Here is a 12,451-nt window from a genome sequence, read left to right on the forward strand (position 1 = left end):
CAACATATTAGTTCGAGATTTAAACCAAAAAATAACAATACAGAATCATACTAAGGACATTTAAATAATTATAGAGTTCAAAAACCCTTCTTAAAAAATAATAATCTTTGATTATTGGGCCAAACTAATTAATCGAGTGATTAATGACCACTACAGGGAAAATGATCATATTTTTTTCTCTAAATCACAAGATATTCTATCAGAATTTATCCAAATAAATAGTTAGGATGGCATCATTTGCCCCTTCTAATTAGAAAGACAACAACACCACCTTAATGCTAGCTACATGTATGAATCAGAATACCTTATCAACCACTCAGTCATGCATGCCTAACACACCACACAATGTGCCAAAACAAGGCTCTTCTTCTTCACCATCTCGAATGCATAGTTCTATCTCAGTGCTGATGGCTCGAGCTCAGCCGTCTTGCACCGCCGGTAACCCAGTGTCACCACGAACTCTTTGGCTGACGTGCCGATAACTGCTGGTAGCCTCTGCGACGGCGGTGCCCCTCGTAGCCACTGCTCAATCACATTGTGCAGACAGATTGTGGGCATCAGTGGTTCATTGTGGCATGTTATTTCGACCTGAAGACAGAAGTTAGTAGCTCATGGCAATTCATGTAGTTGACAATAAATACTTTCCCAACGAGATGAAACCTTAGAAAGCATATTCACAGCAATTCATGTATAGAAACGAACTAAGATTAGGTGACAGGTCGCTAGAGTGATGCAGCTTGCTTGGAAATTCTTAAGATAATCCTGGTGGAGAAGTTTAAGGTATAACTAGTGACAGAACAACCATGAGCAGTTGACTTCCATTAATTGTGGAATTGTCAAACTCTGGATAAAGGCAAAATCTGAAAAGACAAGTTCACAGAACCCATTAACACATGCAAGCTGCAAAGTCAAGGTCATTTAGAACCAGTGCACAGCAAAGATTTAGACACTCATTCCATCTAAATATCAAACTTAACTCAGGGTATCATCTTTAATTGCTACAAAGACCAATTTCAGGGGCTTTGGTTGAATTTTTTGCTTTTAGTGTAGAAATGCATGATTCCAAGTAATGATCAAACTAAGTGGTCAAGAGATTCCTCCTAATCATCTAATTTGGATCTATTATTCAAAAACAAGAAGAGAATGATGAAATTCTTTTATTGTAGGACAAAGACAAGACATGGGGAGGTTATGGTATGAACAATGCAGCCAAGGAAAAACTTGGATTTCTGAAGTGCAAGAAATAACAAAGGGAGAATAAGAGGAAATGGAGATTGACTTCTTGAGATTATGTGGTCATTGTACACCGCTTAATTTGCTAGAAAAGTTTTATGAGACTGGCATGGATATTAATGCATGGGAAAGAGGAGCATTATCACTGGGTGATGACTCTTTGGTATCTTCTCCGATAAGTTTCTTCTCTAAGAGACCCTAACTATGAAGGAAACAATAGGTATGTTACTCTCAGATCTCCTGGTGCTGTTGTTCCTGCTATATTCCTAGGCAGACACATTTGGTCATTGTTCAATGCTGAGTGTGGACACCAACATCCTCTTACTCTTTCTTTTCTTCTCCTCTTGAATGAGACTTCCTCCTTCTGTCCCAGGTCAGTGCACTAGATTAGGGCCATCCTTATCGAGTGTCAGCTGACACATACATGGAATTATTCCAGGCCGAGGCGAGGCCGAGACAAAAAACAGTTCAGGCACCAAGATTTTGCACTTGTTATAGCTAAACAAAAACATGTTATTGTCGATGAAAAATTAAGTGTAACTCTGTTAAATAATAAAAAAAGTGAATAAATAAGATGGGCAGATAATTAAGTACCAGAGAAATAGATTCTATAGTGAAGTATTTCAATGTTTTTAGCTGTTGCTTTATAGTGCAAGACAGAATATAATTGCAACTGTGATTGCATGACAATGACACAAAATAACGGATTTTTATGGGCGGCTTTTCCTGCAGTTGACCTGCTTGATCAATGCAACCTTAGTAAATCACAACCAAGCATGCAAACAATATAGAACAACCAGAGTTAGGATATGGGTTCTAATTCAAAAGATAATCCTCGAAATCAATCACAACGGAATGTGCAACATCTTATGTTGTTAATAAAAGCAAAGAGAGGTCACTTTAGCCATCTGTCTATGCCTAGTTTTCTGTTTTTTTAAACTGAACTAAGCATTTGAAGCTCTAGACTAATTTCCAGGATATAGATTGATACCATCTATGGCTATTATCAGAACTATTGAGTGTAACAAAAGTTTTTTTCTTTAATATTTTTACAATAGTACTAAATGAATCTATCGGTAATATTCAAAACCCTTTGATGTGGCTATATATTGGACTCGACACTTGAATCATGGAGAGAACTTAGAAACAAAAATCCTTAAGTTAACTAAAACTAAATATATGCAATGTAATTTCAATCAAGGTTTAAAATCTCATCATGGGTAGGAATTTTGGAGGTTGGCCAGAATGCGACTATTGTGGTAGTCTACCGAAGTGTCAACACAAAGGGACTATGGCAAATTCGAGATAAGAGAAGGAAGGAGATTAAGAATAAAAAGAAGCGGAAGCAATACCTAGAGGAGTTATTTTGTGCCTTCTTCCTCAATCAACCGAAGTTATTCAAGACATTAGACATTTCAAAGTTGTTCATCAATTGAAGAATAGACTCATGGAGCTCATGAGGTCCTTGCGGAGTTGTTTGCAAGCTGAAGAAAACCCTCTCAGAACTCATACAGTCCTTGCCAACTTGCTCATAAGCTAAAGGAAACCCTTGTAGAGCTATATCACAAGTTATGTTGTCCTCTCATAGATATTTGGAATCCTTGCAGTCCTTACAATCCACACAAAGCTTTATATGAAAAATGCAGAGCTTGAAGAAGCCCCTTTGTTCTCAAAAAAAGTTGATCTCGCTCATAAAGAAGTTTGTGGAACTCACGCATATGGATGAAGTTCTTGTTTTGTCTGTCTCAATTAGTTCTATGTGCCCATTGGTTGGCAGAACAAGATGTGCCACTAGTATTGGCTGACATGGAAGGTAATTTCAATAATATGAAAGAAACAAGAGAATAATTAAGATGGATATTGTTACTATTATTAAATATTTTAAAAGTATTGGATTTATTATTCAACAAGGTGATATTGATGAAAATACCATTAATAGGAGGATAAGTGTGGAATTGAAATGGAAATTAGCTTCTAGAGTGAGAATTGTCGTACTGATAATATGATGGTCAATCAAAAAATGACATATTAAAAAAATAATGTGGTAGAGATAAGAATGTTAAGATGAATATATAGTGTTATAAAATAAAATTTAAAAATATATAAAGGGGCAATTAGGTGTGATTACAATAATAAAAATAGGAGAAAATAGGTTGACTTGATAGGAAGATGCTAATAGAATGAGCTCTATAGGTATACATGTTAAATTGATTATAGTTAATAGTGCAAAGGGTAAAGGAGATCAAAGAAAACCCTAGTTAACTCAATTAAAAGTGATCAAAGCATATTAATATTCCTACTGATATAGTCTTATAGAGTTCAACGGAGAAACACAATTTGATGGCAATGATACAATATTGTTAAGCTCGTAAATGAAAGATTAATGGTTGGACTGGGTGTATCTAGTGTGCCTGAATACCAAAATATTGTGTTATAGTTATGTTCATCATAGATTAATGCGCAAATCAATATTGTACAGCTTCCCTTTTTGACCGAAACATAATCTATCCTTTGCAAGTTAGGTTACTAAATTTGTTTGCGAGTTACATAAATAAATTATTAGATTAGCAGAACATTACTTCATGGATATCCAAACTTGGATTGTAAAAAGCGATATGTATTTATTTCAGAGAGAAGACTCACCTCATCTTCACTGAAAAGATTGAGCTTCTTGACAAGGTACTTTTGAATGTAAGAAACAGGGATATTGCCATCTCTATGATCAAGAACAAAAAGAGCAATCAAATGGTTAATAGTATGTGCTGTGGTAAAAAAAAAAAAAAGGTTATAAGTAAAATTGTCCTAATCATTTATCTCCAATCCATAAAAGCATCAGAAAAGCACATTGAAAAGCTATCCTTTTATTTAAATTGAACTCTACATCTATGAAGAAAAATTAACAAACCCAACAATACAACAGAAATAACATGGTGTTGACTTCCGCCTAGTAACAAGAGAGTTAGTTGAAAACATTGTAAGACAATTTCTCATTAATCAAAGTGCTTGTTGTAGATTCATTTCTTACTCAATGGAAACAACAATGTATAATTAATCAATATTTACCGTTCCTGTAAGCATAAGGTGTTATATTGGTGAGCAAATACAGCAGGAATTGTTCATATGTATGGGTATATATACTCATACCGTATCAAACAAAAATTCTTTTTTTTCCACTATCAATCAACCTATTATTTAATCCTAATGTCTTTTTGCAACAATTTTACATATTTTTGTCAAGTAACATTCACACAACTTGTTAGACATTCTACATTAATTGGTAATACACATAATTTAGGAAACTTGAAAGAAAAGAAACAAAAACAATGACAAATTCCATCTTCTAGAGTCACTGAGCAAGATAAGAAAATTCAACTCACTTGATCCTCAAATAACTTGTTGATATTTGTGGCAATGCGGAGTCTCCAGTCCTGAAACCATTTCACATGAGATAAGTAATGGGACAACAGAAAAAACAGATTGTCCTGAAGATAATGAAACAATAATCATCCAGTTCTCAAGCTCCTTAACTGGTCAAAATAGGCAATCAAGGAAAACCACAATGGAGTTATCCTCTTATCACTTCGATCATTAAAAGCATAAGGTATTGTTTGGGTGGAGTTAGCAAGGTTACTCTTTTTCTGGTTAACTGCCTTCAAACTTCTGGCATTTACTTTCATATGAGCTGTTTGAAAATTGTCATTCTTCTGATCCTGAGTTTTGAAATCGTGAAGATGCTCCATTATGGTTTTGTTACTATTTGTGTCATCATCAGGAAGCTCTTTGTTCTCAGCCTTAATGATATGGTTCTGTGGAGTTGACCTAAATGATTTTGTTCTATTTGCAGCTTCAACTAAGCAATTCAAAGGTTTCCAGAGCTCTCCATTATCCAGGATAGCCTTGTCACCATTCTCTGTATCTTTATTAGCATTATTGTAGGGAGTTTTGGAATTTGAAGAAGCCTGAAATAATTTCACAGAAATAAACATTAGTTAACTCTCAAAAGTATCAGAATTCAATAAAAATCACTTGTAACTACAGCAGCAAAGTTAAGCCACAGCACACCAGAGTTTACCTGTCGGCTGCTTAGGGCCTGCTTGATTGAGTTCCCATTTGAGCTTGATTTTTTCATAAGCTTATTGGTAGTATCATTTTCATTTTTACAGGCTGCTGATCCACTACCATGAAATGTAGCAGCTTTATTGCCAAATGCTTTTTTCCTCCTTCCTGTTGAACCTGTCTGCGTAGTTACTTTTGGAATGTTCACTACCAATGAAGAAAGAGAAATTTCTTTTCTTCTAACAGGTAATGTAATGGAAGGGGCACTATCACATGCTCCAGTTTTTAGTTTCTTTAGAGGAAATATCTTAGCTCTCAAATCATGCAGATTATGATCAGCTCTGCAAAGGATAGTATCCAGACATGCATTAATCCACATAAAAACCTATAACTTTGAGTTTGAGCAATTAACTTTAGCAGATTTTCCATGTGTTATAAATTAAAAGGAATTAAGCAATCTTCTTGCTTAATATGTCTGGACGTAGTCAATGTTTTTCCATAGGTGTACATCAAGGGCTAAATCTAAACTCAGTTTATTTTTCTACATTAGTACTAGATAAACTCATCAATCCTATTCAAGAGAAAGCTCCCTGTTATATATTATTAGCAAAAGATTGTGCTAATTAATCAATGTTTAAAAGGAGTTAATTAAAAGTTTGAATTGTGAAAAGAAACTTTAGAAATTCAAGATTCTAATTGAGCAGAAATATATGAGATGTAATTTCATTAATAAGAACATAAGCAAGAGAATAATTGTGGTGCAAGAAGAAATTCCTGCAAGATTTTAAAATATCATATTATTTAATGAGAAAAAGATGTTGATAAATATATCATTAATAGAATAAAAAGTCACATCTAAGATATGGGATTGTTGTACTCCTTAGTCTAAAAGGAAAGTTTTATATACAGGTAAGAATATTTGGAGAAATAAAATGTACAAAAATTACCCTAACAGAGATGGGAATGCTCAAATTAATGTAATGACATACTATATAAGAAATGAAATACCACTCTAGAGAAATTAGGTACAATTCTAAAGATAATAACATGAGAGAAATATGTCAAAATGGCATGGACATGCTAAAAAAACCACTGGGATCTTAATTAGTCAATAATCATTGTGTTCAAGATGTGAGTGGTAGGTGACAAGGTTTCTAGTATCAATGGCATCTCACCTCTATTTGGAAAGGTATCCCATTCAAGTCGCAACACAAGAACAGAACATGGCACCATGTTCTCATGTCACTAGTGACTCTCTAAGTTCTTCCCTGACTTACAAGCCTTAACTAGTATGACTGCAATAACAAGAATGGCATCCTTCAGCCACCTCCCCCCTTCTCCTCTTCCTCCCAAATCCTAAATCTAAAGCCAAACCGAATCGAAAAGTTTTGATTTATCTATTCAATTTTGGTTTGGAAATCAAAAAAGATTTTAGTTTCAGTTTGGTTTCAATTTAGGATAATGGTTGATCAATCAAACTTATTATATATATATATATATATATATATATATATATATATATATATATATATATATATATATATATACACAGTTGATAAATTTAATATATTGTTTGGTTTATAATAAATTTGTAAGATCAACAATTTAAAAATAAATTTAATTTTTCTTTTTGATTCAAATCTAATACTTATCAATTTCAATTCAGTTTGGTTTATTGATTCTCTAGTAAACCAATATACTGAATTGTGCTTACCTACCAGGTCAGCATGATTGATCAGTATAAACTGGTACCATGTTGACATAGGTTGGCATCCACATGAAACCATTCTAGGTGGGGACAAAACTAATTCCAGAATTGATACTTTAAACCTTGGAGGGGGATACAAAGAAAACTCTATTTTACTTAATCAAAAGTGATTTGAATGATTCAGATATTATTAAGGATACAGCTTTTATTCATTCGTGATAAGATTTATATAGCCATTCCAAAATAACTAGGACTTACACAATTTATTGTTGTTGGTGTGGAAGTAAATATTAACTTGTTCTACCTACAACATACCCAACCGCAAGCACATAAATATGCATCTTTTGTATAAAAAGAAATTGGATTATGTATATTAGCCTTGCATGTATGTGCTTACATGCGCTGTTGATCATTAGACATCCCAATAATCATGAGACAACATCCCAATAATCATGAGATAGTCAATTAGATATCTCTCCTGAATAAGTTTTACTGGGATCAATGTTTTAGCTTTAGGATCAATGCACAATTAAGAATACAGAATTTCAGATTGATTAATAAAGAGATTCCACATGATGGAAGGCTTTCTTGGAAGTTCCTGAGAGTAAATAATTCCTGATTAAGATGGGAACTTCTAGAAATGCCATAGGTAGGATCCAAATGTAATATACAGAAAACAATACCAAAACTCAAATATTAAATGAGGTATAATATTATACTACCAGCCTAGCATTAAAGGACCGTATTGAGTTTCTTGGATAGATATAATGGTTTTGCTCCATGTAGACACATCGGTGTCAGCATGCTTTCATCTGGCATGTGTCCACTGCATGTTTGCTCCTAAAGTTACCAAACACCTACTCTTTGAATCCAATTTTGCATTTCTCAGCTGGACCAAGAGTATAAACTGATCTTGTTGATTGCTTAGCTCCATTTAACAGGTCCTCATCAACCCATCTTCTCATGCTTGAACCAAAGAGAGCCAATGGAAAGTGTGAAGTCTTGCCATTGTTTGGACAATTCTGTTAATTGTTACACAACTTTCTTGAGCTGGTTTCTCCCTATTGATTTTTATATCCACCCAAGAACTAAACTGTCAACATCTGTAATGTTCCAAAAATGTTACTGTCTATGATGATATCCAGTTTCTTCCTCAACATTCTTTGAAGAAGTTTGAAATTTGGATGCATCATGGTTTCATAGAGTATTTTAATAGAAACAGAATATTTGTGTAAAGCATGCTCAAGGACCACAAAGAAAACCCATCTAAACACTAGTTCAAGTGATGATAATAAAAATCATTCATTCACAAACCAAATGGTACCTTTAAAGCAATAAATTAAAGTACGATGGTAACAATGCCTGACACAAAGTGTTGAGTTTGGCAATTGATTTAAATACTAACCACTCACCAGTCACATGCTAAATTTTAAAGAGAAACATCAACTGGATTTAATGGTTAAAAAATTTATGACTTGCACCAGCAATGGTTGTCTGTCCTCCTTGATTCTTCAAAGCAAAACACAACATCTATTTCTGAGTATTAAGAGAATACATATCTCATAAGTTCTATTATGCTGTTCCTTCATGAACTAAATCCAACTGTTCACTTGAACCTATAACAATCACACTTGATGATGTTCACTTTATTTTCACAAATCCAGGGAGGGTCTTTGATGAAATAAACCAGTGACTCATAACTGATATTCCTCAATATTTATAATAAAGGAATTCCATGAACAACTCCTTGCTTGCACTATTAGTTGCCTTGCTTTGCATATTGGGAACTGACTGTGTGGCATTTGCTGTGAGGTCAGAATTTAGGACTCCATACAGTAATCATCCTATGATAAGCAGCACCCTACAGCATTATGTATTAGCTTTCCTCGTAGTTCAAAGGATCCAAATTTGCAGAGTTTGAAGAGTTACTCAAGCACAACTTCAAAAATTCTCACTGACACAGTTGAAAAATAGGGATCAATATAGAAATTTCTTCTACAATTTTAGAGTTTAAATTCCTTTAAGTTTTAAATTCTTAAGATTTGTTAAAAGTTTGTTATATTCTTTAGAGATGAAGTAGGCATTTTAAAGTTTGTTATAATTTTTAAAGAAAAATTGGGCTTTTTAAAACAAGTTTAAAAAGTGATTAGGATGTCACGTGACATATTATTCTTCAATTTATAATATTTTTCTCTTTGGTGAATTTAAGAGTTCAAGCTTTTTGTGGTGTGATTTTTCTACTTCATCACTTACCTTGGCCTTCTCCATCTTTCAAGACAGTTTTATGCACTTGTTTCCTATGTTTGAAAAAAAAAAAAAAAAACTAAAAATATAGGAAGAAGAGGGGAGAAAAGGAGCATCCTTAAAATTTCATGTCATCTACACACTTTCCCACCACTAAGATAATTAGGTTGTAAAAACACATGAAGATTTGGTACTGTTGTCCATTACCAGCAATTAATCCTTGGCACTTTTTTTTCTTTTATTTAGACATTCACCTAGTCTACATTTATAAAGTTAGTAGTAGTGTCCGAGAAAATTGAAGTAACAACTTAAACTACAAGAATATCCACCATGTTTAACACTTAAATAGCAAGTTATACAGATTCAAGGATCAAACAATTGCAATAAATGCAGCACAGTGCAATTGAGAATGATGATGCATGAGAAATCCATACAAAATACAGTTTGAAATGTTTAAGGAAATCAAATTACCTGAGCTTTTCTACAGGAAGACACCCTAGATGAATGTTGCACACAGGACAGCAATCTGTCTCTTCTTCGTCAAGCTTCTCATAAATGCAATTCCTGCAAACTGGACATAGTAGAAACGTTAGTTTGCATAATTGATCAACTCAAGTTACAGACAGGAAGACACATCTTTTAGGATATAAATACATAGAAACTAAGTAACTAAAATACGAAGGAAGTAATTGCCCAAGAAATATAATTTTCATTTAGTAACAAAATTCAAATTTTACCGGCAAAAGATTATCCAACCATCACAATCTTATTTTGAATAAAATAATGATATCAACCAAAAAATTCAGAAGATTGTAGTAGTTTTTCGAAATTGAATAATTAACAGAAAAGGAGCGTGCAACGCATATGTGATAGAAGCCAATGACATGTATTACTGCAATCAAGAGAAAACTAATGCAAACCAAACAAGTGCATAGCTAAACGAATATTGCGGTAACATCAACGACTCAAAATCATACATCAAAATCAAAATCAATCCCAAGTTACTTAACTAAATATTTCGAAAATATTAATAAATCATACAAGAAGCTACGTAAAGTGAAAGATAATACTCCATCGTTTTCTCTGCATGCATTGATGTCCTTTCTTGGTTCATAAAGTAACACTTCGATCTGCTAAAAATACAAATCTGAATTAATAATGAATCAAAGCAGAGACGAAACCGAGACAGCATAAACGCATGACGCATCATGGCGTAAGGGAAGGAATTAGAAAGTTTAAATGATACCCGAAATCCAATCTTCAAGGACGTTTGTTGGTTTCTAATCTCAGAAACAAGCGAGTGTTCAGTTTGTTACCACAAAGAGCATCATAACATCGAGATATTACGTATAATGAAGACCGGAAACCACGACCATGAGGAATCTTCGTAAACACAGTAAAAAAACATCGATCACGACTGCGAAACATCTGAAACGCGGGAAGCCCAAATAGGAGGAAGAAGAGGAGAGGAGAGGGGGCGGTGGGTGTGCTCACACGTATGCAGGCACTCGAAGATGGTGGTGGCGTCCCGCAGGAGCTTATTGCAGATAGGGCACGTCAAGAACGAAGCCAAAATCTTCCGCTTCACCTTCACCATCTGCGCAGGTGCCGCCGCCGACGCCTCCTCCTCCTCCTCCTCCACCCCCGAGGACCCCATCTCGGCGTCTGCCGCCAGCCAGGGGCCGTTCGTCACTCCGCCGCGATTCCACCGTGCATGATACCTCTCCTCATCCAGGCGCAGCAACAAGGGCCGCTTCTACAGCTCAAGGCATGGCATTGATGGATCAACCACTGGCAGAGGCGCGGCGAGGCGGCGATCTGACGAGAAAACCCGAACAAGATCCGATCTTGCGAGGGAATAAGGGACCAAAGTAATGAATAAGCAGACTCTGGGGGCTATTTTGGTGGTGGAGAAGCACGGGGTCGAAGGGGAGCGGAGAGATCGAACGAGAAGGAGGAGGAGAACACGAAGAGAAGGGGGAGAATGAGACCGTGCGCATATAAAAGGTCGTATATAAGAGAGAAGGTTTCCCGGCTCGGGGCGTCGCCTTCCCTGAACCCGCATTCTCACCCTGAGACACGGACAGCGGGACCGCTGCAGGGAAGCCAATAAAGGGTTTGGTAAAAATGAGAACCCACGAGATCATGTACGCGGATTAATTGGCGGAGAGAACGTGTTTTGGAAGATTGCCCTTTTCTTTCGTTCGCATCGGTGCAGGATAACGTGCGCCAAGAGGGTATTTTTAGTTGAATGTCTATTTTGAAATTCATTATATAGAAATTTCTTTCACACAAAAATACATTTTATATATAGAAATTAAAAGTTGTAATTTTTTTGGCTTAAAATGATAGTAAAATGGGAAATAGTATTTAAGTTCCCTATTAAAAACAAATAGATTTTTGCATATTTTTGAAGTTTAATATTAGTTGAACTAAAGTCAACTAAGTAGTTTACTTGTGCTTTAAAAAAAAATCAAGTGAGGTTGGATTGGAAATGTACAGTGGTTTTGTTTGAATTTATAGTTTTTTTTTTTTTCCAACCTATCTTGAGGTATAGTAAGTTTATTATATTAAATATTGATTTTTTAAAAAAATAAATATGAAGTACATATCAAAATATTAAAATTTCATAGGTTGTTGTTTAAACAAATATTGATTAAGGTACCCTAGGGTCTTTTGGAAAAGGTAAAAAATTAAGTGAGAAAAATACCAAGAGAAATCATTCAAAATTTTATTGTCTACTTTAGAAATTTATGGAAGATAGAATAGTAGTGATAGTTTCTATAAGATGTGATACTATTCACATCCCTAATATGGACTCTCTGAGTATTATACAGAAGTGATAAGTCTGTCCCTAAATTCATTTCATGTAATCAAACCTAGGATGACATCTCATGAAAGTTAACTACAAATCTTATATATAAGAGTTCAATAATAAGTGATCTTATTATCTGAAACAACAGGGGCCATTTTTTACATCATGCGCCTCTCAAAGATGATTAAGAAAACTAAAAACGCCTCTCAAGATCACATGTATTCAATGAACTCAAAACAAGAAACTGCTCTTTAAGAACCTATACACCAGCTAATTGTAAAAGCAAGTCAATCCTAATACTCACTGGAATCATAACCATTAAGCTCTTCAGTCTCACCTATTTGAAATGATTGGGTGAATCTTGTCTGCCTACATTACCATTAAATTCCATCGAG

The 12,451-nt window shown here is 34.7% G+C and overlaps 1 protein-coding gene across 1 annotated transcript; it reads right to left on the reverse strand.

Moving 5' to 3' along the window:
* Positions 1–151: 151 nt before the first annotated feature.
* LOC141829636 (E3 ubiquitin protein ligase DRIP2-like) lies at positions 152–11,198 on the reverse strand. The gene is made up of 7 exons (XM_074717155.1): positions 10,736–11,198; positions 9,713–9,812; positions 5,306–5,630; positions 4,762–5,192; positions 4,611–4,661; positions 3,877–3,949; positions 152–588 (listed from the first exon to the last, which is right to left on the reverse strand). Exons 1-7 carry the CDS (start codon positions 10,896–10,898, stop codon positions 394–396), a joined length of 1,338 nt encoding a protein of 445 aa, XP_074573256.1. The 5' UTR covers positions 10,899–11,198; the 3' UTR covers positions 152–393.
* Positions 11,199–12,451: the final 1,253 nt, after the last annotated feature.

Source organism: Curcuma longa, chromosome 5 (genome assembly GCF_044706935.1).
Source record: "Curcuma longa cultivar G26 ecotype Majalengka, Jawa Barat chromosome 5, ITB_CL_G26_1.1, whole genome shotgun sequence".
Lineage (NCBI taxonomy): Eukaryota > Viridiplantae > Streptophyta > Magnoliopsida > Zingiberales > Zingiberaceae > Curcuma > Curcuma longa.

Coding starts and splice junctions, on each gene's coding strand:
- LOC141829636 (XM_074717155.1), bottom strand. CDS start 10,898: ATGGGGTCCTCGGGGGTGGAGGAGGAGGAGGAGGAGGCGTCGGCGGCG. Junction 9,813..10,735: donor CTTCGAGTGCCTGCATACGT/GTGAGCACACCC, acceptor TACTATGTCCAG/TTTGCAGGAATTGCATTTAT. Junction 5,631..9,712: donor CTTCCTGTAGAAAAGCTCAG/GTAATTTGATTT, acceptor TATCCTTTGCAG/AGCTGATCATAATCTGCATG.